At 57.3% G+C, this 27,454-nt stretch overlaps 1 protein-coding gene and 1 long non-coding RNA gene across 2 annotated transcripts in view; one reads left to right on the top strand and one right to left on the bottom strand.

The window, feature by feature from the left end:
* Window positions 1-4,635: 4,635 nt before the first annotated feature.
* On the bottom strand, window positions 4,636-10,222 carry DLX6 (distal-less homeobox 6). Its single transcript, XM_043969249.1, has 3 exons — window positions 9,464-10,222; window positions 7,858-8,051; window positions 4,636-5,786 (listed from the first exon to the last, which is right to left on the bottom strand). The coding sequence occupies exons 1-3, from the start codon at window positions 9,987-9,989 to the stop codon at window positions 5,535-5,537; spliced, it is 972 nt and encodes a 323-aa protein (XP_043825184.1). The 5' UTR covers window positions 9,990-10,222; the 3' UTR covers window positions 4,636-5,534.
* Window positions 10,223-12,446: 2,224 nt separating this feature from the next.
* The window catches only part of LOC122730051, a 43,696-nt gene continuing 28,688 nt past the window's right edge, over window positions 12,447-27,454 (top strand). The window contains exon 1 of the long non-coding RNA XR_006353377.1: window positions 12,447-12,552. This is a non-coding gene — a long non-coding RNA (uncharacterized LOC122730051). The remainder of the gene's footprint in view (window positions 12,553-27,454) is intronic.

The raw sequence follows: 27,454 nt of genomic DNA, 5'->3' as shown, positions 1-27,454 counted from the left end.
CACCGCAGGGAGGGTGGTCGAGCTCTGCTGCCTTGGCTGGGGGGAGCCCCTGAAGGTAGAGCAATAAGGGCACGGCGGCCAGCCAGTCCCACCCGGGCTCTGTGTTCAGACTGTACCTTAGCGAAAGCCTTACTTTTCTACTAGGGCCTTTCAGAACCTATAGGCCTGGAAAAGGCTGAGCGAAGAAGGGTCGCAAGCAAACCAGCAGAGTTCCCCTGATGCCCACCTGCCAACGTCGTTGGCAACTCCGCAGAGGCCACAAAGACATTTCCAAAAAGGTCCCCGGCGCAGCGCCTGGCAAATGATCAGCAAGCCTAAAGTTTGGGGTGGGGTGGGGGTGGAGAGCCTTCTTCATCGAAAGTCCCGAAGGTCTGGCGGGACAGAGAGGCAGCTGGGAAGGCCAGGGAGGTAAGCGGGACCGAGGCCAAGTGCCAGTGCGGGGCGGGGGAAGGGCGCTGCACAGGCAGGGTCCAGCTTTCCTCCCCTCCACAGAAGGAGCCCGGGAGGATCCATCAGAGATCCTGAGAGGGAACCCGGGAGCCCAGGAGCCAGGGACTGAGGCTGGTCCCTCCTCCCTCCTCGGCCAGTTGAGACGCTTTGGGTTCGCTGTTTCCGTGAGGGAATCCCGCAGCCCTTTGTCCTGGCGGTTCTCCTGGCCCGCCACCGGCCCCCTCCCTTCCCCCGGGAGGGCGCGGCTCCTTCCTCACCGCCCCCCCCCCCCAGCCCTCTGTCCCGAGCCTCCCCGAGTGCCCAGGAAATGAGAAGAGCCCGGCGGCGGCCTTGAGCAACCTCTCAGCGGCCCATTTGGTGAGCAAAACGAGGTTCTTAACAATGGCTGAATTGGCCCTACTGGCCAGTTTCCGATGGAACACTCCGGAATCATTACCTCGCGGGCTGGATTAGGGTGCTATTATCATAATCTGGACGTTTCCAATTATCTGTAATTTGCAAAGATGCACCAGGTCCTGATTACAGCAGAGTGTGTGTGTGTGTTTTTATCAAGCTAACCATCACTAAACAGTGACAGTAATAACCGCTAATTTCGCTGGCGATATAAGAGGTGCTGGGCTGTGCGAACAAGTTCACACCTGGCTGTGCTCACTCAACCAAGGATGGAGGGAGCGAGAGCTGCGCCCGGAGGAGCCGCAGCCAAGCGTGCTCGGTTCTTCCGGCCAGCTCAGCGCTAGCGACCCCGAGCCTCGGCGTGTAAGCGCTGCAGGCAGGTTCTGGCCCCGGCGGTAAGTGCGCCCTTCTCGCGTCCTCCCAGCCAGCCTCAATGGCTGCCTTGTCCCATTGCCTCAGAGCCTCGTGAGGCTATAGGGCTCGGTCTCTGGCACCTCCAAGGCCTTTAAAGGCTTTCGATCGAGCTCCCAGGCCTCCGCCCCCAACCTCGGCCCTGAAAAGACAGAATATGGAGCAGTGGGGGTGGAGCGAGGTGGGGCTGGGGGTGGAGAATAGGATGGGGACACTGAGGCAGGGGTCGTAGAGGCAAGGAAGGCCAGACCCTCTTTACAAGGTGGGTATTCAGGAAACCTAAACACCTCTCCCTCTCTCGTCCGTGTCAGTCTTCTGTCTCTGTCTCTTTCTCTGTCTTCTCCATCTCTGTCCCTGTCTTCTTCTGTCTCTCTGCTTGTCTTCCTTCCCACTCACCCACACATACACCCTTTTATCTTTCTCGCCGTTACTGTATATGTGATGAATGACTGGATGATAGATTTTTTTAGCCTCTGGTGCATGCGGGTAGTGGAGTAGCGGCAAATGCTGGGTGTTCGGGACCTTGCGGGCCCTGAATGCTAATCTGAATTCCAAAGGCTGACTTGAGGTTTCTCAGTCTGGCCAGGCCAAGACTGTTGCACCGTCCTACTTTCGGTTCTGGCTGGGCCGCATACGGTCGGTGCTTCGGAGGACCATGCCTGAAAGACTCCTGGAACTGCCTTATTCGGTCTCCTACCTGAAAATGTCCCCCAAAGCTTGCGACCTTTGAGTCCCTCCTATTGACACAGTTTGACTTGGCTCTCCCGAGCTGGCTGCACGTGCAGGAGTTGTTCCTAAAGGTACCCATTTCTTTGGCAAAAGCCTGCTCCCCGCACTTCCCCACCCCCAGCTCTCGGAGCGTTGCTTAGGGCCTGTTAGAGGGACAGAAAGAAAGTGGAAAGTTGGTCGTTTAGAGGAGCTGACCTTCCCGTCAAATACACTGCCTCAGGCCACAGCAGAGGTGTCTCCCCCAGGGCTGTGCGGAGGTTTGGAGAGCTGCTCCCAGCTGTCCATAGATGGCGCTGTTTCCCGGAGCTCAGGGCCGCTCTCCTTGGCTCCAACCCGCTGCTCTCCAAGTGAAAGGCAACTGAGGGCCGGCGTGCTACTGAGATGCCAATGCGTCCTGTCCTGCGCTATGCGAGAGGGAGGGCTCTCCTTGGACGCTGAACCTTTGTGACCGCGCTGTGCCAAAAGGGGCTTTGGACAGCAGGAGAGGAGTCTCTTCTTTCCTTCCCGCAAACCCCATCAGCTTTGAAAGAGAACGGCAGCTGGAAGAAAGGTCCTCTCTCAACCAGCCCAGCCAGGGCTGCTGCTCCTGGGTCCTAAAATGGGGGATGCTTACACACTCCTCCTCCCCATCCTGGACTCACAGTCAAGGGCTTCCGAAGGAGTCTCTTTATTCTGCGGAGTTACCGCATAACTCAGTTGCTTCAAGGGGTCCAGGGCTGGTTCAGCTCCGTTCGTGTGTTGAGATTTCGATCCCTCCCACCCACCACCCACCCCCAGTCGTCCCTACCCAAAGGAAAAGCAACCGTGACATAAACCCTTAGGGAAGGAAGAAAGGAAGGAGGGAGTGAAGAAGGAAGGAAGGAAGGGAAAAGGAAGCAAGAAATCAAAGGAAGAAGGAAAGAGGGAAGGAAGGAAGGGAGGAGGGAAGGAATGAAGAAAGGAGGGAGGGAGGGAGGGAGGAAAGATGGAAGAAAGGCATCAGCGCACCCGGTCCTCCGAGCTCCCAGGAGCTCGCTGGGGTCCGGGATGCCAGGCGCTCACAGTGGCTTGGCATGGGTCTCCTGTTGGTTTCATGTATGGTAGCTAGCTTTCTCTTGAACGTAATTTGAATAATTCAGTAAAAGCCCACTAGCAGCTGTACTCTGCAGCCTCTTCCATTCTTTTCAGCATTATAATTTTGGTTAATTTTCAATTTTAGGTCCTACGTCTCTGCAATTTGTGTATGAATAACAGAATAATTTCCCTCTTTTGTTTCGCCTTTCCTGTTCCTGAATCTAAATAAAGATGGCTTTTTAGTATTAAAAGTGGGGGGAAATTACAGGTAATTATCTTTGACGGTAAAAACGCTGTAATCAGCGGGCTACATGAAAAATTACTCTAATTATGGCTGCATTTAAGAGAATGGAAAAAAACCTTCTTGTGGATAAAACCCTTAAATTGTCCCCAATGTCTGCCTCAAATTGGATGGCACTGCAGCTGGAGGCTTTGTTCCGCCGTGATCCTGGGGAGCGCAGAGCCCAAAGTTTCACAGTGGGAAGGGGGGAAAAGAAAAGAAAACAGTTTTCCTAATGGAACAATGCGAACGGTAGAAAATGACAAGACTGATCGGTTTTAAACCATTCTGAAGCCTGACTGCGCGGGGAAGTTCCGCAACAAAAAGGGAGCGGGTCTCTGGGTAAGTAGTCTTTGCTTTGTGCCTAATTATAGGGACTGTCCTTTTGCGCGGCGGCGGCGGCGGCGGCGGCGGTTGTCATTAGCCTGGGGGGAGCCTGGGAGAGAGCGAACGGCCCATTGACTCTTGATCAATGGCGCCCGGCATTCAAGGCTCAAGGTTTACAGGCCGCCCAGGGCTGCTGTAAGCCATTCATTCTCCCAGTATGGGGCTGGCGGCCAGCTCTGCAGACCGAGGCCTTTGCAGTGCCCTTGCCTTGAGGGCTACCCACCTTCTGCTCAGGACCCCCAAAGAGCCCCAAGTCAGCCTGGCCGGACAGTACCACCCCCCTCCCAGGCCGGCTGCCTAATGGTCAAGGGACCTCAGGCCCCGGCTGGCGTGGATGTGCCCGAGCCAATTCCTGGCTCCCGTCTTCTTTGGCTTTACAGACACAAGAAGCTGTTTCTGAAACAAAGTCGAAGAGTGGGCGTTAGGGGAGGGGGGAGGGGAGAAGGCAGGGCCAGAGGAGGGGGTGTCCGACACCTCTTTGCTCCTCTCCATTTCTATGTTAGGCGCTATCTTATGCCTGGACATTGACCTAAGTATGTCTCCTGAATTTCAAAGGTAGAAATGGATGGGAGATAAGAGAAAGGGAAGGAAGGAAGGGAAAGGGGGGAAGGGAAGGCTAGTCACCAAGACATCACGATTCATTTTCATTTTGTAGCACTTCGGAGAGTGGTCCCCGCAATGTCCCCTTTGCAGTCGCCTATTTTTTTTAATAGAGAAAATTTGCTTCCCTTTTTAGGGAGTTTTTTTTTTTAAGTGAGGAAGAAAATAAGAGTATGGGGGCGGGGTGGGGGACGAAGGAAGAGAGGGTGGGAGGATGAGGGAAGGATGGGGAGAGGGAGGGAGGGAAGGGGGGAGAGAGAGAGAGAGAGAGAGAGAGAGAGAGAGAGAGAGAGAGAGAGAGAAAGAAACTCCTCGGCATTTTGTGGCTTTTACTCCATATATGAAAGAAGACAAAAACATACAAAGTGTCTGTACAGCTAAAATTCAACAATATATACAGAAAGTTTCTCGTTCGAAGCGTCCCAACAAGCTGCTCCGTGAACCGGGGTCTCCGGCAGCCACTTCACTGCCTGAGCCTTGCCAAGTCATGGGGAGGCAAGGGGTGTCGGTGCACTGCCCTCGGTCGTTCCTGCCGAGTTCAGGCCTTGGAATGCGGGGCAGGGCACGGGGACCAGGGAGGTAAGGGCTGGGGATGGACTGCAGGCTCTGGATGTCCGTCTTCCTGCTCAGTCCACTTGGAGCACAACATGCAGCTCCCCCTCACGGACCCCTCCAATGGGACAGACAGGCTCAGAGCATCTCCCTCCAGGCAGGAATAGGGGGAGGAGGACGGGGAGGGGGAAACTGTTGTCGCCTGTCCGGGATTGGCAAAATCCACCCGCAGGAGGAGTGTAAGCAGCTTTTTTCTCCTCATTCATCTGGGGTCGGCTTCTAAACCAGTAAAAGCCTGGGCGTGTTCCCGAAAGGCTCTTTCCCCAATGGCCTAGAAAGTCCGAAACAAGTCTCTGCCGGCAGGCCCCCGTCGGGCTGCCGCAAGAGGCTGCGAGACTGATCGCGTGGGAGTTCCCGGGGACTGAGAATCCTCAGGGAGAAGTGTGGAGAGCCAGAGCTCTCCCCAAGTCTCCAGCCCCTTCAGCGAGGCTGCTCCGTGGGGGACACGGGAGGGGATGAGAGGGGAGGGAGAAAAGCAAAGCAGAAAAGCCCAACCGGTATTCTGGTCCCCGCCTGGCCCCGCTTGCCGGTCCCGCTCGGTTTGGGGGACCCAGGGCCGAGGGCTCCCCAGCCCTGGAGAGGGAGGCTCCTTTGCCAGCTCAAGGCAGGCGCCGCGGGGTCACATCATCTGCGGTCTCTGCATTGTGTCTTGGTGTGGAGAGGAATACCAGGGAGAGTAGCCCGGCATGTAGCTGCTGGGGGGCATATTGACTCCCTTGGCTGAAGCGGAAACGTCCCACACGGGAGGCAGGGCGGGCGAACGCGGAGACAGAGCGGCCGAACCCGCCAGCGGCTCGCTCTCGTGCGGATTGCTCCCCTGTTTTAGCAGCTTCTTGAACTTGGAGCGCTTGTTCTGAAACCAGATCTTCACCTGAAAGCAAAAGGCAGGAGTCACCCAGGAGGTGAAGAGCAGAGGCCGGGCCGGCCCTCCAACCCTAGAGCAGAGAGGCCCCGGCCCCCTCCCTCAGAGCCCGCCCGCCCAAACCCAACTGCCCAGGTCAGGTCCCAGACAAACTCAAATAATGTCGGAGGTGGCACAGGACCGGCATCCCGAGCCACTGCGGCCGAGGGCTGCGGGGCGTTCTGGGACAAGACTTGCTCAGCGAGCAAGGTGCTTAGCCGCGCCGCCTCCGCTTCTCTCAGAGCCCCTCTCTGATCTCTCTGCCCCCAAGTGTTTGTGTTTGTGCACAGTGCCCAGGCGTGACGGTGAGCCCTAACAGAACGGGCCTCATTAGATAGTTGAGTCTGCGGACAAGCATTATTCAGGACATATACCGTGGGTTCAGGGTGGGTAAGAGTGCAAGTGTGAGTGTGGGAGCATGCCAGGGCCTTTCCGAAGGCACAAGGTTCATCATTCCCATTCATCTATCCTTCACTAGCTTAGGTCGGGCATCCGAGAGTGACAGGACTATTCTTTGCATGTCTAGGCCCTGGGGAAACTGAGGTGGGGGTGGAAGGAAAGTGGGGCCTCTGATTCCCTGTCTGGGATGCAGAAGTTTGTGAAGGGCCTTCAGAATGGGCCTATACATATGCATACATACATACACATATATCTAATGTATGCGTGTGCATGGATATGGATAGAGGATATGACTGTGTCTAGGTATACACAGGCACAGAAAATATTTGTATATACACACAAATATATAGAAACACACGTGCACACGTTGGCAGCCACCGCAATACATACAAGGGCCTATATACTCGCATTGTGCCCCTCTCCTCATACACAACACACATACTCACAATACACATAGGCACATGTAAACACGCGCGCGCGCGCGCGCGCACACACACACACACACACACACACACACACACACACAGAGTCGCTAGAAGCTGACGTTATCTCAAAAAGCGATGCTTTTCCAGTTTAGCAAAGCAGAGAAAATCCCGACAAGTGGTGAGGCGGCCAGGTAGCTGCAGCCGACGAGGGCCGTGACCCGGTCGGTGGCAACAGAGCGAGGCCGCTGCTGGCTGCTTTTGGCCAATGCGTTTTCCACCCGGTTTCTGCAAAGCCTCAAACCCTCGCACTAAGGCTCGGTCCACGGAGCCCACTGACCTTCCCGACATCTGCCTTTTTCGATGGAGCCGCCGTTGCCCCCTTCTTACGTGCCTTACGTGCCGGCGCCTTTGCTTTTGGAGGAGCTCTCTGACGTCTCCTCAGTCCAAGAGTTCCGAGATCGCCAGCAGCCGGCTACCTTTGCCCTGGCTTTCTTGGCCAAGGATGCCTTTTCCCCTTTCATCTTGGATTATTTGATCCCAGTTGTTAGTACCTTTGCCTGCTGTACAACAGAGGGACCCTGACTGCCTGGAATACAAGAGCAGCCACTGTCCTGGGCAGCGTGCTCCCCCCACCCCCCCGACACTCGGATACTAGAGTACTTTTCTCTCTTGGAAAGGGGATTGCAGCTACACCTGGTTGGAATCCTTTTGGTTCGTAGGTGAGCCCCTCGACCTAGTGGCAGAGAGCCTGGCACTCGTTTAGCTTCGTTTAGTTTTATTCACTTCCTTCCTCTGCCAAGGAGCTAGACTGAGTGCTTAATCTCTCCTAGCGCCATACAAAGACTGCTCACACCTGGTCACAAAGCTGCGCCTTCTTAGGCTGCCTGCGCGCCTTTCTCTGTGGTCAAGCTCTGCACTGCAAACCCCCTACGCTAGCTCAGTCAAATCTATCCGCACTGGGTAAGGTGGGTGGGGCGGCGGTAAGGGCCCGGACTCTGGGGAAGTGAAAGGAGAAGGTGCACACCAGGCCAGCCCAGAGTCTTCCTCCAACGCTTTTCGGCTTGCCCACACCCTGTAAATCTTCCCCTGTACCCCCAGCTTCAAGGCCGCACCGTGAGGCCGTATTCGCAGACCCCAGCCACACCCCCTCCCCAAACCGTCTTCAACCAGAAGGCTACCCGAGGGCGGGCAAGGAGGTCTTTCTGGGGCGGAATTACCTGGGTTTGAGTCAGGCCCAGGGAAGCGGCGAGCTCTGCTCGCTCGGGCAGCGCTAGGTACTGGGTCTGCTGGAAGCGATGATTCAGAGCTTGCAGCTGCAGACTCGAGTAAATGGTCCGAGGTTTCCGAATCTTCTTCCCTTTGCCATTGAAGCGAATCTCCCCGTTTTCAATGACCGTGGTTTTCTGTTGATCTGTAAGCAAAGGAAGCCGGTGGGAGCGACCCAAGGGAGTGATCTGCGGGAGTCAGCGCGGGACGCCCCCGGGGACCTCTCTCCCCCTCCCCGGGGTCCCCCAGAGCCCCAGTCGGGGTGGAAGAGCTCGAGTCCTTTTGTAGGATGCATCCTTGCCACCCTGGGGAGCCTGAGTACTGCCCACTGCCGAGCCCTCAGGGGCGAAACGTAGGCTGGGCTGGGGAGGTGGCGGGAGTCCCACATCCAGGCCGCAGCAGGGGTGGGGGGCGCACGCCACAGGCAGAAGGGCGCTGACTGCTCCGATACCCAGCTGAGAAGCCTCTCTCTTCCTCCCACCCCCAGTTTGGTGCTTGGTGTCTGGGAGCGGCCACAGGGATTCCGCTCGGTCTCATCAAAGTGCGGGTTTAGGTCAGCGAAAGACCTAGCACCAGCTTGGACTCCAAACACACAGCCCACACCCTCCCCCCAAGCCGGCTAGGGGGTCTTCCCGAAGAGCGCTAGGTGCGGCCCGGCTTCTGTGAGGGGCCCAGGGTGGGTAGGATTGTTGGACTCGCAGGCGGAGCTCGGCCTTTTGTGGACTCGGAAACATTTCGGGCGAGGCTGCTAGCCTGCCTCCCTGCCCTCAGGGGCTAACAAAGACCGAGCCGCGGTCGCCCGACCTCACCGCTAGAGAGTCGAGGAAGGGACAGATTTTCAACTAGCTCGTGAGAAGCCTCCCCTCTGCTGCCTAGCCTAAGAATCAGGCCAGAATACCCTCCCCACCCCGTTCCTTCCTTCCTCGTTGTTTGCGGAGGTCGGCTGGCGGCCGGGCTCCACCGGCGAGCCAAACAATCAGAGCCGCCCTCGGCTTCACGTAGCAGCAAGGCCGGGTCTGGTGCTCTGAGGGAAGCCCCCTCCCTAGGTAGAGGAGGTGGCGGCAGGGACGCAGGCAACACCGAAGAAGGGAAGCGAGAAGGATAAGAAGACAAGAGGACTGGCGAGAGCCGAAAGGGGACCCCTGGACCAAAGTGGCTCGGTGTCCGGGTGTGCGAGTGTGATTGTGACTGCGTGTGCCTGGACAGAGCCTCGGAGCCCGCAGCCCACACATAGGTCCAGAATTGGCTCACAAATACGGCTGTGCCAGGGACAGAAGAAGCGTCGATGGGACAGAGCTACCAAGGGCAACGCGGAGCTTTTCCGGGACAGGCTGGAACGGGGAAGAGGCCAGAGGTGGGATCCGGGGAGAGCAGGAGAGAGCGGGGACCGGGCAAGGCCCGCAGGCGGAGAGGCCGCAGACTGGAGGGCGGGCGGGCAGGTAAGCAGGTAGGCAAGCAAACAGGCAGGCAGGCAGACAAGAGGGCAAGCGGGCAGGAGGCGGGCAGGGAGGGCACACGGGGAGAGATCGGGGAGGCGTCCACGCGCGTCTGGCTCACCTGGGTCGTCGGGCCGCGTCGGGCCGGCCGAGCCGCTGTTGTGATAGGCCTGGAGGTAAGGGCTGTGCTGCGAGTGGCTCATGTAGGGGTAGGCGGCGGCCAGGGAGCGGTGGCTGTAGGCGCCCCCGCCGCCCCCGCCACCCCCGCCGCCGCCGCCGGCCCCGGACGAGTAGGGCGCGCCGTGGTGCTGGTGGTGGTGGTGGTGGTGATGGTGGTGGTGGGAGCCCGCGGCCGCTGCCGCCGCCGCCGCCGCCGCGGCCGCGGAATGCAAGCAGTGCAGCGGGTAGTGGGCGCCCGCCATGGCCGGCGAGTTCGGCGGCTGCTGCGCCGCCGAGTGCGGCTGCCCGGGCACCGGCGGCGGCGGCGGCGGTGGCGGCGGGGGCTGTGGCTGCGGCGGCGGGGGCGCCTGCGGGGGCGCCTGCGGCGGCTGGGGCTGCTGCTGCTGCTGCTGCCCGAACTCCATGAAGGCCGATTTGGACGAGTCCTGGGCGTCCAAGCCATCAGCCATCGTAGTCATGGTCATCATGAAAACTTTGGCGGCCGGAGGGAGCGCTCTGCTCCCCGGCGGCGGCCGCCTCGGCCTGGGCCCGGCCCCCCCGGGCGGCGGCGGCAGCGGCGGCACTCGTTGCTCTCGCCTCTGCAGCCACCTTCGAGCGGGGATCCTTGCAGATGTGGGGTCGGGGGCGGCGGCGGTGGCGGCCGCGGGGCGCGGGGTGCTCTCCCTCCGCCTCGCCCTCCCTGGGCCTCGGCCCCGCTCGGCCTCTCTCCGGCGCTCCCTCCTGCGCTCTGGCCTCCTCTCGATCGCTCGCCCGCTCGTTCGCTCCTTTCCTCGCTCCTTCTCTCTCTCCTTCTCTCTCCCCCCTCTCTCCCCCTCTCTCTCCCCCTCTCTCCCTTTCTCTCGCTCCCCTCGATTTTTTTTAATAGAAAGAGATCTAGTGAGCGGGGCCTTGTTAACTAGCAGGGAGGAGGGGGAGGGCTGGCAGAGGAGCGCAGAGGCGAGGGGGAGGGGGCCTGCGCTCCCCCGTTTCCCCCCTTGGCTTTTCGGGGGCTGGTGCCGTTTAAGGCAGAGATTTTAAGGTGGATTCTGCGAAAGTTGCGCTTCTGCTATCAGACTTCATGCAGACGCCACGAGTCGAATGGTTTGTCTCCAAAGGGCAGCGCCTTCCCATTGGTCATTCAACCCCTGACGTCACAAGCGCACGGCTTCTACTGGTGCCTGTGCCTCCGAGTTCTTAGCCTCCCTTCCGCCAGCCCAGCGCCAGCAAGAGAGCGGCCCCTGGGCGCACCTCGGTGTGGGGCGCTCCGCTCCCCTCAGCGGATGCTGGCCTGGCGCCGCTGAGCCCCTGCGCCTCGGCCGGCGCCCTTAGCCGAGCCCCGCAGTCTGCGAGAAAGAAAGAAAAAACGGAACCCGGCCACTCCCTGGCTTCGCCCCTCCCCGGCCGAGGGCCTTACCAGCTTCCTTAGCCAGCCTGCCTCGGCCCCCGCCCTCCCTCAGCCGAGAGTAGATGCTCAGAAAGGCTCGGCCTCCCGGCCTCCTGGATCACTGGCCCCCGGCCCGAACCCTTCATGTTGCTCCCATCCGCTCCTGCAAAATATAGCCGTCTCAGACGGCCTCTCCCGCAACCTAGGGGCGAGGAAAGAAAGCCCCCAGAGCCCAGGGTGGCCTGGCAGCAGAGCAGGCAGAATCCTGGCCGAAGTGGACAAGTCCTGGGTCTGCAGACCATCCCTACCCTCTTCCAAGGGATCAAAACAAACACACAGCAAAAATCACAAGCTCCCGCCCGTTGGGGAGAGGCCCCGGCACAGAGCCCCTCCTCGCGTCCCCAGCGCCCCATGCAGGCCTGACACTAATGCATTTTTTCCTATTGAAAACCGAAGCCGCTGTAATGCTTTCAAATATATGCAAATGATCCGTGTGGTTAGTGGTTTGGCAGTGCTGATTACAAATGCCCTCAACTGGCTCCTTCCCTCCCATCTTCCCCTCTCGAGCCTAGGGGGGCCAAGTGGAGCCCAGGCGAGAGCCACCGTCCTGGCTCTGGCCTGGGTCCGAGCCCATGCCTGTCTCCTTCCCCTATGCTGTCCCTGTTGCGGCCTCTTCTCGTCCTTGCCCCTGTCGTGGCTTCCGTCTCGGCCTGTTCCTGTCCTTGCCCCTGGCGTGGCCTTAGTCCCGGACCCGGTCGGCCCAGCCCGGCCCGGCCTGTACCCAGCCCCGTCCAGCAGCGTCCTCGCCGCGCCTCCGATCCCAATTCCGATTGATTGTATTTTATCATCAACATCGTTAATGGCAAAACTGGAGCCGCGCGCGCCACTTATTGTTTGCAGTTATTTTTACTTGGGGGAAGGAGGCAATTAGGGCTGTAATCAGGAGCCGTGATTAACTGCGGCACTTGGTTCGAATGGGAGCCGCACAATTCCGAACAATTTCCCTGTAATGATTATGGACTGGGTTTATTTTGGGAGGTGGAATAAAAGTGGATATAGCATAAATTATCCTCTAATTATACGCTGCTGTCGCCTCAATTATCCTCTTATCAAATGCTTGTCTCCCCGCCGCATTTAGTTTCAATTCTCTCCTTTTTTTTCTATAAAAAGAACTTCATACCTTGTTATTATTAGTCCATTTATTATTTGCCAGGGGATTTATAGGGGAACATCCAGGTGGTGGTAGGCGCACTCCTTCTGCAAAGATGGACGGACTCGGGGAAGAGACAGGCTGGGGAGCTCCCGGCCCGCCTTGCGCCGCCGCCGCCACGGCCCGGCGCGGCGAGGAGCTTGGGGCTCGCCACTCTCGCTCGCTCGCTCACTCGCTTGCTCTCTTTCTGTTCGTCCTCCCTTTCCCTCTCCCTCTTTCTCCACTCTTCCCCTCTCTGTTCTCTCTTTACTTCTCTTTCCCCACCCCATCCCCCACACACCCATATCTCTCTCTCTCTCTCTCTCTCTCTCTCTCTCTCTCTCTCTCTCTCTCTCTCTCTCTCTCTCTCTCTCTCTCTCTCTCTCTCTCTTCCTCTTTCCATGTCTCTCATTCCTGGCTCCAAACCCGCTTGGGTCCAGCAGAGCTCCCCAGCTTCGGGCCCCACGGAGGCGACCAGGTAAGGCTGATCAGGAAAGCGGCTGGGCGGGTCCCACCTGGAAAGGCGTGTGGGTGAGGAGCTGGTCAGTGCCTCTTGGCCTCAGCAGCGAGCTCTTGCAGAACGCACGGGGTACAAGGGCTTGTGCTGTGTGTGTCTGTATGCGTGGTGTGAAGGAGTGTATTTTGTGTGTGAATGCATGTTTGTATGTGTGAGTGTGAGTGCGTGTGTGTGAGTGAGTGTGTGTGTGTGTGTGTGTGTGTGTGTGTGTGTGTGTGTGTGTGTAGGGGGAGCCCGATCTTCCAGGCTGGACTGGGCAGTGCGGTACACTGAGGGAAGGCAGACAGATCCAGGACCCGCGGAACCCACCTGGCCCAGTGGGGCTTCTGAGGTCCCTAATTTCGGATTCCACAGAGAGCCCGGGGGCCCTCGAAGAGAAATGTGCGTGAGAGAGCGTGTGTGCCGGCGTGCTTGCCTATTCGGGGTTCTACAACCTCAGGAGGGCTTCCTTCTCTTTGGAGAAACAAACTGCCTGCGATGCCGCCGCCCTCGCCCCCAGGAGCCAGCCCTTGGCCGAGGGCATCTTGCAGTGTAGGGAAGGCTTGCCAGCTCTCTTTCTCGTTGCCTCCTGGACTGCTACAGGTCGGGGGCACCTTTTTGTTTAGTAGACTAGTCTCTGAAGTCCGGTGAACTGGGGCAAGGGTGCTTAGCCGCCAGGCCCAGAGATCCCGGTTCTCCATATGCTAGCGCCTTATGCGAGCTCTTTCGCATTTTCTTCATTCCCTTTTGTTCCGTTTCTTCTTCCTTCCCCCTCCCTCCCTCCCTCCCTCCCTTCCTTCCTTCCTTCCTCCCTCCCTCCTTCCCTCCCTCCCTCCCTTCCTCCCTCCCTTCCTCCCTTCCTCCCTTCCTCCCTCCCTTCCTTCCTTCCTTCCTTCCTTCCTTCCTTCCTTCCTTCCTTCCTTCCTTCCTTCCTCCCTCCCTCCCTCCCTCCCTCCCTCCCTCCCTCCCTCCCTTCCTTCCTTCCTTCCTTCCTTCCTTCCTTCCTTCCTTCCTTCCTTCCTTCCTTCCTTCCTTCCTTCCTTCCTTCCTTCCTTCCTTCCTTTCTTCCTTCCTTCCTTCTCTCCTTTCTAAAGCAGACCTGCACACATAAGATTTTCTTCCAGGGTTTCTGGGATGGTGTTTTCTTCCTGCCTCACCCCCCCCCCCACTCCCACTGGTTCCTCCTTGCCTCAGAATTCATTCGTGAATGTTGGGCCTTGTTTGACCGCTTTGCACAAGGATTCTGCTTTAACACGCGAGAGGGTAATCTGACCCACTCGCTTCCAACCTGTTGTGACTACAACTCTCAGGGCAGCCGGCAGGTTGGGGGTGGGGTCTGGGGGTGGGAAGAAAGGTCTGCAGGAGAGAATGAAATGCCAGCTTCCCCCTGCAGGTTGGCAGGTATTTCGAGGGGCTCGCACTGCTCTCAATACTGCCAGGCGATCTGGGCTGCACGTAGACGTGGCAGGTTCATTGTTTCAAGCCCTGGAGTTGGTTCTTAACCCAGGGAGGCGCTTCCCCGCGGCGGTTTTTCCCCTCAGCAGGTGCAGCGCCGAAGCTTTGCCGCCCGCCCCAAGCCCCTTTCCTTTTCCCACCCCATTCTTCTCAGAAGTAAGACCTTAGCAGGGCTTTGGGGTCGAGGCAGAGAAGGGAGGGAGACTTCATCACCCCCCACGCTCTCAGCCCCAAGAACTGGGGGATGGGAGGAGGTTTCGGCGGAGGTGTCAGAGTGGGACTGGCATAAAACAAGCCAGTGGCCTTGGCCGGGTGCACCCCTTCCCCCAGTAACTCGGGGTTCAGACACCCCGCGTTGTCTGCACGCTTGAGCTTGCATTCTTTCTCCTAAGGTGTTTCGTAGCCTGCTCTAGCTTTCCCAGTCCCCGAGCGCTCCTGTCGTCTTGGACCTGGCCGCCAGTGTTGTGCGAGGTCCTCGGGCTTCCAGGAATGAGCCCCAGGGGCTCCTGAGCACGGGAGCTGACCGTTGGGAGGCACAAAAGCCAGAGAGCTCGGCAGGGCGGTTCTAGGCCCGCCTCTGATGCCCGGCTTCCCACCGCGCCACTCTGCGGTCATCTTCCCGCATTTCATCAGCCGTCTTTAGGCCAGAGTGTAGATAAAAGTTTGCCTGGACAGGCAGGGAGGAAGAGGAGACCTCGGGCCGTCAGGATTTACGCAGCCCCCAAGGCTGGCCCGCTCCTCCGATATCACGGAGATGTTCGGGAAATGAGAAACGACTGGCCCAGAGGCTTCCAGTCCCTGGCCACTCGCTGCATTTCCTGGCCTGCAGGAGTCCGGGCTGCTCCTGGCTGTTCTATCCCACGAAAGGGCGCGAGGCCTGAGAGGCTGCTGGGTCAGTGAAGGCCACAGGTCTTTCCAAGGCATCCGGAAACTCACCGCTGGGCCAGGAATCCCCAGGAGGTTTGGCCCAGTTAGCATCAGCTCAGAAAACTGCGATGCCTTCAGGAAGTGAGGGCAAACGGTATTTTAGAAGGAACACTGGGGAGGACGCTGCTGCCCAAGAGCCCGCCCTCTTATGTGACCTGCTCAGGCCTCCCCCCAAGGGCATGAGCGCGGGGCTCTGAAAGCCTAAGAAAGTGAGCGAACTGGGGACCAGTTGCTCTCCGGCGCTGGAGCAGCCGCTTTAGAACGTGGGCATTGGTTAGAAGCCAGGTCGGCTTTCGAAGTTAAGCGCTCTTACTACGTTGATTCTAATGAAATCCGACCTGTAGAAATCGCGTTGGATTAAAAAAAAAACAACCCAGTGGGAGGTTCATTTGCTTGATAACGACAGACCCATCGGAGGGGCCAGTGGGGCCAGGCGGGCTTGCGGGAGCTGGTTCGGCCCGTGCCCAATTCGGGCTTCTGGAGTCATACACACACTCAGTTCACGTGTGGATGTGGCTAAACGTGGGGCATTGGCCCACGTCATACACGTGCCATCTCAAACGGGCGTCAGGAGACCTTCCGGCCCGGGATTCTGCAGCTTGGAACAGCAAATGGGGGATAGAGGGATGGCATCGAGGAGATGGCTCCAACTCGAACTGAAAGACCTGCATTGTGTTGGCATCTTTTGGTTCTGGCGGCCCCTCACAAGCTTCTTCCGTCTGGTCCCTCTCCCGACCTGGATAGCGCAGGGTTTTGGGGGTGGGGGATGGAGGCCTTGGAGAGCCAAGTGAAGTCTCCGCAATCCCTTCGGGAGTCGATCCCAGGCCCTTCTAATCCCTAGCCCAGCCAGCCTGGAGACAGCTGCAGGCCCTGGGAGGCCTTTGGTACCCTTGGAGTCCTCTATACCCCCATCCACAGGCACCTAGTTTGGGGTATTTTAAGTCCTGGTTTGAAGAGTGATTTCCCCAGATGTCCCCAGGCTATCAAAGAGGCTGGCCTGGGTTTCCCAGCCTGCAGTTTGGGTGGAGGCCTAGGAGAAAGGGCGTTATTGCTGGGAATCCAGCATCCTAGTTTATTAGGGAGGGAGCGGTTGGGGCCCTTCTTCCCCCTCCTCTGGGCCAAACCCCCCCAGTTAACAGAGGGGCCTGATTTTCTTGGATGGGAATTAGTTCATCAGTGAAACAATCAAGCAAGGACCACAGACCAACCTTCCTGCTCTCGAGGTGGTTTCGGCTTTTTGTTTTGTTTTTAGGGGCACGCTCCCGCCCCTCCCCCATCATCTGCACCCACCGCCCTCCCCAGAATTCACCCCCCCCAAATTCAAGGGCACTGGCGAGGCCCTTCAGACTTTTTCTAGTCTGGGCTCCCGTGGCTTGGGGCCTGGGCTGTGTGGACTCGGGAACTTGGGTCCGTAAGTGTGGGGGCCCGATGGGGCTAGGAGTGGAGAGCCCCCAGCTTTCATGCAAAGGGCTAGCACAGCCAGTTCTCTATGATCATGGGCAGATAATGGAAGGACCAGACAGACAGCAACAGGAAGTGGCCACCTATGTTTAGGCTGTAATAAGGAGTTAATAGAACAAGGCCAGCGTCTTCCTAAATGCCTCCGAGCATCTTCTGCTCCGCTCACGTTCTTCAGCCACCGTGCCGGTAGCAACAACAAAGACTCCTGGCCGGTCTCTGTAACCGCTTATTCGTTAGGGCCCCCAGCCTGTGGAGGAGGAATCACAGCCCCACTAGTGCTGAACCCTGGGCTCCACTTGACTTTCTCGATGCCATCAGTACAATGCGGAAGACTCAGATTTCCCTGGCTTGATTTTCAGTAGAAATGCCAGCGGAGGGGAAAGGGAAGGTTTCTGGTGTTTTTGGTTTTTGCCCAAGCGCTAGGCTCACTAGAGGTAGCAGGCAAGTGGCTTTGGCCAAACGGGTTTGAGAAGTCCACAGGAGAGCTCCCCAGATTCGTAGGGGTGCGTCTCCTCACGAGTTGGAGGTCCTGACTCCTTCCGTTCTGACCAGGCAAACCTCCAGTCCTCACCTCATCCCCCATTCTCTGTCACCCTCCTGGCCCTAGATTTTGGTGGAAGGGAAAGAAGGGGGGTCTAAAATCATACCGAATGGGCGAAAAGTTAGCTCAGCCTTCTCAGTTCTGTGGTTCTAAGCGCCCCCCCCCCCCCCACCACTTGCAAAGGCTGCCTGGGGCAGGGTTGGAAGGAAGCCTACCAAAGTCCTGCATACCTCCTGGGACCTTGCAGCCTGGTCTCTATTCCGGGGCTTTCATTTAACAGAAATTTGGAGCTGCGTCTCCACTAAGAGAAAGACGCCTCTAGAGTGACAGACAAAAGCTCTGTGGGGAAAGGACACCCCGGTGGAGGAGGAAAAGCAAAGAGGGAAGATTGAGAGATGACGGGGTAGGGAGAAAGGTTGGGGGGGAGAAAGCGGGAGGGAAGAGGGAAGAGAGAGGGTTGGGGGAGGGAGGGGGAGGAGGAGAAGGAGGAAGAGGGAAAGGGAGAGAGGTTATCAGGACTGCTAATACTGAGGCCAGACCTCGCCTTCATCTTTAATCCAGGATCCGAGGCTGTCTCGATCTGCGCTAGCACAGAGACCTCATTGCTAATAGGCTCCAGTTGAAGCCTGACGCTCCTAACTAACCAGGCCCTGGAAGGGGAGAGACCCAGCGTGTCTGGCTGAAGTCCCCGCTCACCACCTTTCTCCGGCCTTCCCCAGGCCTCCCTCAGCCCGCAGGCCCCTGCTCGGCACCCCTATCGCCCTTTCTTCGATCTCCGGCTGTGCCCCTCCACCTGTTTGTCCTGGCAGTCCCACCAGCTCCGGTCATTTCGGGGAGGGGACGGGCGCCATGCGGCCGAGCAAGCCGCAGGACGAGAGCCAAACGTCGTGCATACATGTGTATTCACACACCCGTACACATGAGATGGATCCGTATGCATATCTTAGTCAGAGAAAGACAGACAACAGCAGAGGAAAAGACAGATCGCACGAGCCAGAACTGGAGAGTTAGAGACAGAAACGGAGATTTGGAGAAAGCCAGTGAGCGAGCGGGCGCGGGCGGGCGCTATCGTCTGCCCTCTCCTTCCCTTTCCTGCTCCCCCTCTTCCCGGCCGTGCAGATGCAGGGGCTGAGAGGCAGGCGGGCCCCAATCATTCCTCTCCGAAGGCAGAACCCTCCGAGAGCCAGCCACCGTCTTGTACAGATGTGTAGGGAAACCCTCGCTCTAATTAAAACCGTACAGACAGATTAATTCAGTGTGTAGCTCGTCAGTGTTGTTAATAGTAAAAATCCGCTTCACAGTTGAATGAGGGGCTACAACTAAGTCGGTGGCGTTAGCCAAGATCCCCGTGGCTGGGTCAGCTGAGTGGCAGAGCCGCGCCCTTAGAAAGGACGCCAGAAGATTTGGGGCAGGACTACCGGCGCAGGCAGGAGCGCCAGGGAGGACCGGGCGCCTTGCGGGCACGCGGCCCTGGCTACTCTGGCGATTGCCTGAGGCTCACCAGGGTGGGCGGGGGGCGGGCGCGCGTTTCCATCCTCTGTGTTCCCTCCTCTAGCCTCAAATTCAGGCTTGTGGAGAGGATGGAGTAGGCAAGGAGCAGCAGAAGGAGGCGGGGGAGCAGGGACCCAGATCTTGAAGCAATTTCCAGCTGTTGTGTGTGCCTCCGTTTGCTGGCGGCCTGTCTGGAGGGTCCAGGAGGTGACAGGCAGGGAGACGGCCAGACAGGAAGGGGGAAAGTTGTGCGCCCTAACCTGCCCCGCCCCCCACCCCGCCGCCATCGTTCCCCTCCCCACCCCCTTTGGAAAGCTTTGCCCTCTTGAAGATCAGTCTTTCCAGCTGCTTGTTGGAGTGCCTGTCTCCTGGAAGCTGGGCCTGGGCTGTCCGTCGGCTCCCTTCCTCCACCCCTCCCCTTCCGCACGCCTTCCCTGGAGGCCAGGGTGGACTAAGGATAGGAAGGCGATCGTTTTCTCCCGGGCCTATTTCCAGTGGGGCCAACGGCCGGGACTGGGCTCAGCAGGCAACAAGCATTCATAGCTAAAGACATATGGCAACGCGTAGAGATCTCATTGACTGGGCGCGGCGATTCGCCAAAGAAGGTTGAGGCGGCGGTGGTCTGCTCTGAACCTTTTGCAGCCTCAGAGTCTGAAGTCGCAGAAGGAGCCTGACTCCTTGCTACCAGGCCCCTCCTCCTTCCTCTCTCCCTCCCCCTTCCTTCCTTCCTTCCTTCCTTCCTTCCTTCCTTCCTTCCTTCCTTCCTTCCTTCCTTCCTTCCTTCCTTCCTTCCTTCCTTCCTTCCTCCCTTCCTCCCTCTTTCCTTCCTTCCTTCCCTCCTTCCTCCCTTCCTTCCCTCCTCCCTCCCTTCCTTCCTTCCCTCCCTCCCTTCCCTCCTTCCTTCCTTCCCTCCTTCCCTCTCTTCCTCCCTTCCTTCCTTCCCTCCTCCCTCCCTCCCTCCCTTCCTTCCTTCCTTCCTTCCTTCCTTCCTTCCTTCCTTCCTTCCCTCCTTCCCTCTCTTCCTCCCTTCCTTCCTTCCCTCCTCCCTCCCTTCCCTCCTTTCCTCCTTCCTCCCTTCCTTCCTTCCCTCCTTCCTTCCTTTCCTCCCTCCTTTATTCCTTTCCTTCTTTCCTTCCTCCCTCCCTTCTCTCCTTCCCTCTCTAATTCACCATCTTTTACCTTTGTATAATAAGCAGCTCAGTTCCTTTTCACCTTTTTCCTAAACAAACGGCTAAGAAAAGAAACACAAAGACGAGAAACAGGAAAAAGGAGAGAGAAGAGAAGCCAACACAACTCGTGTTGGGTCGGAGGAGTTTCAGCAGCTTGAGGCTAGGGCAGACAGGCCCGACTGGGGCCAGGGAGTGTGGGGCTCCACCGCGCCAGCCTCTTTCTCTTCCCTCTCGCGTTTGGGAGGGCGCACACCACAGACAGCCTCCCTCTGCCTTAGCAGCACCCCTCCCTCCTAGGGCAAAGGAAGGATTTTGCCCGTGTGTCCCCGGGCGCAGCAAACCCGAAGGCATTCTCCCTTCCCAGGAAGTGTCTGGTAAAAGAATTCCCCTCTTCCTTCACAGGTCACATTAGTCCCAATTGTCATGAATATATTAGAAGGGCGCTCCCTCCCTCGGTACGCCCTCAAGCTCCTCTCTCCCCGGGGCACACACTGGGTCTTTGGGCTATCCAAGAGAAAGCCTGAGGGAGTCGTTGGGTAAAGAGTATCGGCCAGAAAGAAGCCCAGAATTCATCGGGCCAAGAAAGCAGCCCTGCTCCCACGAAATCCAGCGCAGGCGGTGCAGGGGGACAGGAGGCAACTTGGGCCCAGTTACTTCTTGCTCACATCACCCAGCTTGAGGGGGCAATGTCTCTTGGATGAACGCTGCCAGCAAAGGGAGGCTCTGGGGACCTTTGAATAACGGGCACTTGTTTGGCCGAGCCCCGCAGGCGGGTTTCTAGCAGGGCTTGAGCCGCCATAGTTGCTGCGTGGACTGCCCAGTCCCTAGACCCTCCTCTACTAGAGTCCCAAGGGCCAGGGCAGAATCTGTCTGTCTTGGTGTCGGCCTCGGCGGCTTTCTATATGGCTGGGTCGGTCTGCTTCTCTCCGCTTGTCTGTCTGTTCCTCCATTGTCTCTAATACACACATACGTATACACACACACACACACACACACACACACACACACACACACACACACACAGTCCTCCCCACCCCCTCTGCATCCTACCTCCCCTCTGGCTAGAGGAGGCGAGGGAAGGGGCGGCTGAGCGATGCACTGTGATTTCTCTCCCTCAAGAGGAAGAGGAGAGAGAAGTGAAGTCCCGGCCGGCCTGCGCAAGGAGACAATCGGAAACGAAGCTGTTCTCTTGATGAACTTGCCTTTTGGTTAACAGTAAGGTGCCCGGGATGGCTCGGGACCACCCGTCGGCGGAGAGGCACCTTTCCTCCTTCCGGACTTGGGCTGGCCGGCGGCACCCCTCCACCCTCCGGTCTTTAGCTCTAGCGACCTGTTTCTCACTTTCTCAGAACTGAATTTCAGATGCCATTGAGTCGTGAGCCAGACCATGCCCTCCCGCCAAAGTAGAGTTTCGTAGTGAATGGTGAAAAGGTCACAATCCTGCTTTCGTCCGGCTGCGCCAAAGCAAGCTTTCTTCAGCTCTAGGGGGAGGGCGCGGCCTCTGTCCCAGCCCAGTGGCTCCTTCGCCCTGGGGCTGGAGGATGAGAGAGCAAAGTAGTGCTTAGGCAGAGATTTGGGGCTGGGCTGAGGCCCTAAGAGCTGCCCCCTTCCATGGATCGGGCCAGTCCTTCTGGTCTAAGGCTGGCTACAGCTAGGGTTTCAGAAAGATGGTCATCCCGAGAGATCATAGAGGGTCCAAAAGGAAAAGAAAATGGGGGGAGGGGCGCACTGGGAAACGAGCCTACGACTAGACTTTTCGAGAGTTGTCTGCCTTTGGAGCTCCTAACCCTTTCAGTGTCCAGGGTTCAGTTGGCTGGCCAGGCTTTCTGGGACAGTCAGGACTCTGAGGAGTCTGTTTTTCCAAACCTCTTCTCTTTCAGGTCTGGTCTCTTTTTTAGTGGTCAAATGAGCAGAAGTTGGGAGCGGGGAGGTGTGGGGAGGGTTAGGTACCCCCCCCATTTTATATTCGAGGAATTTCTAGGGCTGAGCTTGGATGGGGTCACAGAGCTGGAGCTGGGATGGACCTTGAGCTGGGTCACCTCCCCCCCCACACACACACACCTCTTACTTTCATGGGAATGTTTCCAAGGCTTCACCCATGAGTAAGTGGTGAAGCTGGGGTTTGAACCCAGGTCTTTTCTATGGATTCAGGTTCTTGGCACTGTCTCAAGTTGTTTTACATAAGACCCAGCATAAAGATCAGTTTGGATAGCCCTTCTTAGGTTCCTGCTTTCCAGAGAAGGGTCTGTTTCTTATTTTCTACAATGGGATGCTATTTTCTGAAAACCCGCCTGCTACTACTACTACACATGTATCCCTATTTCAGGGAGGTGAAAAGGAATCCCCAACCTCCTGACTTCTCAGAGCTCACAGAGGAGTCCAGGAAAGCATCTTGGACTGAAAGCCAAGCATGTTGACCTTGGAAGTCAGGTCTCCTTGGGTACCTCCAATTACTGGGGTAAGGCGGGGCTGTTTGTGGCTCCCCCGCCCCCCCCCCCATGTACACTGGCAACTTTCCTGTTTAGGAAATCCAAAGGAAGCCATGTGCACAGTGCACATGATAACATACACGGGTCTATTTGCTCACATCAGGAACCTTTTCCTTGCCTCTCAAGACCACAGTAAATCATGTGAAGGCCAAGCCTGGGTTTCTATGGTTTCACCATACAGTACATTCCATTCCTCCCTTAGGTCTTTGCCCTGCTCTCCTTTGGGGAGGTTCCTGAGCTGCCCCAAAGCTACCAAGGCGAGCTCAGCTCAGGCGCCATCTCCTTCCCAGAGAGGTCCTTCCTGCTACCCTGGCCCTGTTGGAAGTAGGCACTGCCTTCCATGAATTGATTTGGGTCTGTGAGGTTCCCTCTCCCCCAAGCCGAGCTCTTTGAGGTTGTCAGCTTTCCCACCTTTCCCTTTTGTCTTTGGATCCCTAGAGCAGAGCAGTGCTCCTGGAATGGAGCAGATACTTCATAAAACCTCATGGAATAAACTGATGCCAATGGATATTGAGCCCTGCCCCCGCAATATCCTTCTTGGTGACTTCTGGAAGGTGTAGCTTTGCAGAGAAAGGCCTCTGGTGCTTCCTGATTCATTCAAAACATCCATATTTCCTGCAAAAATCCTCTTTGGTGGAATTGGAAGCTAATGTTAATGCAGAATTGTCTTTCAGCTGAGAGGATTGTAAAGGAAAGGCAGTCAATACTGGGACTGTGCAGTGGGGTGCTAGAGGTGAGCTGACTGCATGGCCTTGGCCCTGGAATTCTCCTACAGGCCTCTGATTCTAGCACTGGCTTTAACCCAGTGTGTGTGTGTGTGTGTGTGTGTGTGTGTGTGTGTGTGTGTTGGGAGGGGGCTTTGGGTGGGTATGGTAAATAAATAGTCCTGGCCTGCTCCTGGGGTTAGCTTCCTCACTCTCACAGTCACCTTTTGTTGTGGGTGCTGGTGGTGGGGAGGTGGGGACTGGAAGCAAAACTAATTGTTGAATTTCTACCTATAAGAAAAGACTTGTAAGTTCCTGGGCCCAAAGTTTGGCCCTAAAGTGACACTGATCCAGCCTTTCTCCCAGTCCTTGGAACCCTGTGCTTATTCAGATGCCAGCCTTCTGTCCATAATTCCCTTTCCCCCTTTTCCCTGCTCCCTCCCTTTTTCTGAAGGAGCAAGTTCCTGGTGAGTAGTTCCCTCCCAGCCCCAAGGCCAGCCCAGTTCCAGCCGTGAACCACACCAGACCTGGAGGAGCCTGGTTAGGAAGGCACAGTAGTTTCTAGGACTTCCTAGTTCCTACATTGGAAACTCCTAGAGAGGGCCCAGAAGGAGAAGGAGCCCTCTGGGTACTTGTGGGCCCTGAGTTGGATTCTCACAGCCCTCAAGCTGTAGCTTTGGCCCCTTGGTCCTCCTAGGAGACTAGATCTCCATAGAACGAACACACACACACACCCTTGTACCCATAAGGCAGTCAGCTTTGCTCTCATTCACTTTCTCCCCACTGTGTCCCAGTTGGGCAGTTGAAACCAGAAGACTGGTGATCTTAGGCCTTCCCAGCTCTCCTCTCCCTCTGTCCCTCCCACCCTGGTCGAAGGGAGCCAGGGCATATCCTTGTCCTGACTCCATCCCCCATCCCCCATCTTGTGTCCCAACTTCCCGGGCTTGGTTTAATTCTCAGGGAAGCAAAGAAAGATATTTGCCTTGTTCCCAGCAGCCCCGTGTTTCCCAAAGGGGCCCATTGTGCGCTAGACTGGGCGCACCGCCCCCCTCAGCCCCAGGCCTCCCTCCTCCGCCCTGTCCCCCCTTCCCCCCTCCCAGGCGCCCCCTCTAGAAAAGACATCATTAGCCCTGACAGCAGCGGCTCAGGGCTGAGCAGCGGATTTTGTAAAGGGATGACAGACAGGAAGGCCAGCAATCACGGCGCGCTCCTCCGGCTGCAGAGAGGTTTTTTTTCTTTTTTATCAGAATGTTCTGTTCGATGCCATTTATCCTTGATGATAGAAAATTGCGTTGTTGCCAGGACGCGGCCGCCGCCGAAATAGGGGGCAGGAGCCCGGCTCCATTTCCCGGCTTGAAAGCTATTCAAATGGATTTGCAGAGAGGGGGAGAAGCTGGCAATAAACAAATGAGAGGAAACGGGGCTCCAGTCCTCCCCCTTCTTCTTTCCCTCCTTCCTTCCCTTTTCCCTTCGTTTTCTCCTTCCCTCCTGCTTTCATCCTTTCTTTTCCTTTGCTTCTCTCCTGCCCTTTCTTGCTTTCTTTTTCCCTTCCCTTCCCTTCCCTTCCCTTCCCTTCCCTTCCCTTCCCTTCCCTTCCCTTCCCTTCCCTTCCCTTCCCTTCCCTTCCCTTCCCTTCCCTTCCCTTCCCTTCCCTTCCCTTCCCTTCCCTTCCCTTCCCTTCCCTTCCCTTCCCTTCCCTTCCCTTCCCTTCCCTTCCCTTCCCTTCCCTTCCCTTCCCTTCCCTTCCCTTCCCTTCCCTTCCCTTCCCTTCCCTTCCCTTCCCTTCCCTTCCCTTCCCTTCCCTTCCCTTCCCTTCCCTTCCCTTCCCTTCCCTTCCCTTCCCTTCCCTTCCCTTCCCTTCCCTTCCCTTCCCTTCCCTTCCCTTCCCTTCCCTTCCCTTCCCTTCCCTTCCCTTCCCTTCCCTTCCCTTCCCTTCCCTTCCCTTCCCTTCCCTTCCCTTCCCTTCCCTTCCCTTCCCTTCCCTTCCCTTCGTTTTTGTTTCTCAGAGTAGGGACTACCTGGGGAATTTGTGAGGCAAGGTAAATTTATTTCGATGCTCAACATTTGCAAAGAAGAGTGCATCTCCCCATCTTGGTTCCTGGAGCACAAAGGCAGTTTGTCGGTGTGCGTGCGCACACACACACACACACACACACACACACGGCGTGCGCCCAGTCCTGACTAAGGGGTACATACATAAATAACACTGGGGCATACACTCCCACAGCAGGTGAATGTAGAGCTCCCACAAGCTGAACTCTTTTACTGTCTCGGAGGAGAATCGCGTTGACCCAGCCCACAGGAAAGAGCCCGAAGGAGACGCTTTCTTCTCAGGCTTTCCCAATCCTGGGCAGTTGTTGGTTGGTGTCTGCGAAGCCAATACCAATCTCGCCGTTTTAGTCTGCTAGTCCCCCTCGCAGTGTTTCTTTGGGGTAACTTTTCCTGTGTCCCATTCCAGTCTGAAGGCTGCCTGGGCCAGAAGGCTGCCGCTCCCCGAAGGAAGGAGCAGGGCTATAAAGGGAGTCCACTCTTGTTGCTGACTCGGAGTAGTCTCTCCCACAGCCTCCTTGGGTTGGGGCTACTCTGGACAAGGCCAAAGAGTGACCACTGTCTTCATTTTACCCCCTCATCATTAGGATCCTGGAATTTCGAGTCCCAGTTCCTGTACCCCGCACTGAGTGGCACTGTAAAACTGGACTCCGGGGTTGGAGCCGGGGAAGCGCGGGGAGCGAGGGGCCTCTTGCCAAGGCCAGAAAAAGGGGAGGTGCGCAATCTGGTCCTGATATGTTCGCCATTTGAAAGCAGAAGCGACGACTGTCACCAGATGGTCTCGGTACTGAGACCTGGGCTGACACGGGCCAGATAGGTGTCGGCTCCTCATTCCTCGCCGCCTCTCCCCCCTTACTCAGCTGGACCGACATACCCACCTCATTCTTTGCAACCCAGCTCTCCCGGCTCTGACGAATTGGGATCATTTTTTGCACAGGCGGAGACTATGGGGATGAGACCGGGGGAAACTGGGTGCAGAGCTGAGGGTTGGCACCGGCTGAGAGACGTTCAGGGGGTGACCCCCGGATCCTTCCCCCCCACACGCAGGACTACCTCGTGGCAAGCTCGGCAGCCTGGAGCCCCAGGGTCGTGACTTTTTGCAGGGACAAAAAGATTGCCGGGGAAGGGGGCAGGCGCCATGTATGCACTTGTCATGTGTGTGCAGACAGTGAGGTGGGTAGGTGAAGTGCCCAAGCCACTGGTCAACCCAACTCGCTAGTCTGGCCTTGGGCCAGCCAGCTTTGCCCATTTCCCTCGAAATCTCTAGGCTCCCTCTCCCTCCCTCTCCCCTCCCCCCGCCCCTTGCCTGAGCAAGAGGAGCGTATGGCCCGACAGGAACAGGACTTCTGGCTCTGTCAGCCAGACTATGGGGGGAGATGCGCTGCCAGATCTGGCCTTGAAAGTGTATGGATGGGGATGGGGGGAGCTGAAGCTCCCAAGAATGCACGTCCTCCCTCCCTGAAACCTCTTCAAGATTCAATTATGCCTTCCTCTTTCCCCCCTCCCCCATCGCCTGGAAGGAGGAGGGTCCAGCAAAGCTGTGTCTAGAGAAAGACCCACTTATTGGAAGGCAGTCCCATGGCCTGTGGAAAAGGGAGAGGAGTCCAGAGTCCAGGGTGACTAGGGTAGAGGGCAGGGAGGAGGGCACAACTGGAAGAAGGGGAGGAAGGTGTGATCTGTGTGTAAGTCTGGGTAGGTGTGCTTTGTGCAGGTGGCATTGGGTGGGAAGAGGTGAGGGGGGCATGGAGTCTGAGGCCTGGGGGCAGGCTCAATTTTTGGACCTTGCAAGGGACCCTTTTGTCCCCACAAAAATGCCAGGCTATACTTCTAGGTGAGCACTCCAGTGGAAAACACTTGGCAGGCTTTAAGGACCTTTTCATGAAGTTAGGCAGCCTCACCTCCAGCCCCAGGGTCAAGACCCCAGGCACAAACACAGACCTCCCTCAGGCCTGGCTAGCCCTCTAGGAGAGGGCAGAAGCCAAGGTCGGGGGAGATCGGGAGGAGGTGCCTCCCTAGCCCCGCATCTCTTTATGCCTCCTACTCCCGGTCCTGAGGAAAAGGAGGCACGCTCCAGAACAGAGCTCGTCATGCTGTGTCCTGGCCCCTCTTCCCCCCATAGATTTCACCCCCAAGGAGGCAGAGGCAGAGGCAGATGCCATCCCGCTTGCCCACTTTGGCCCAAGTTTTTCCAAGTGCCTGTGGCCTGAGGTAGGAGGTTCAGGCAGCAACATGGATGGAGTCCCAGGCCTGAATCCTGCTGGACCTCGGAGCACCAGGCAGACCCACATGTCTGTGGAAATCACTTTGCCCTCCTGCCCCCACTTGTCATGCCAGAAGGTGACTGGCCACATGTTCCTTGGGAGCCCCTTTCCTTTTGGGGGCTTCTAGGGCTTCTTAAGATCCCAGTCCTGATTTGTACCATGTTACAATGTCTGAGGTATAAGTGCTAACAAGGAAAATTTAACAACTGACTCTCTCTTAAGTCAGTAAGAGCCAGTGCCAGCACCACACTGCAGAGAGAGATGGAAAGCATCACTTCTTTTTTTTTGGTGGGGCAATGGGGGTTAAGTGACTTGCCCAGGGTCACACAGCTAGTAA

The sequence above is a fragment of the Dromiciops gliroides genome, chromosome 5, assembly GCF_019393635.1.
Source record: "Dromiciops gliroides isolate mDroGli1 chromosome 5, mDroGli1.pri, whole genome shotgun sequence".
In the NCBI taxonomy this organism is placed as follows: Eukaryota; Metazoa; Chordata; class Mammalia; order Microbiotheria; family Microbiotheriidae; genus Dromiciops; species Dromiciops gliroides.
The sequence above is the reverse complement of the archived record's forward strand: the minus strand, read 5'-3'. Positions and strand labels throughout refer to the sequence as shown.

What these genes read in the sequence shown, in the direction of transcription:
- DLX6 (XM_043969249.1), bottom strand. Translation starts at nt 9,989, where the DNA reads ATGATGACCATGACTACGATGGCTGATGGCTTGGACGCCCAGGACTCG. An exon ending in GACGCGGCCCGACGACCCAG is followed by an intron (nt 8,052 to 9,463) that starts GTGAGCCAGACG and finishes CTTTGCTTACAG; the next exon opens with ATCAACAGAAAACCACGGTC. An exon ending in TGGGCCTGACTCAAACCCAG is followed by an intron (nt 5,787 to 7,857) that starts GTAATTCCGCCC and finishes TTTTGCTTTCAG; the next exon opens with GTGAAGATCTGGTTTCAGAA.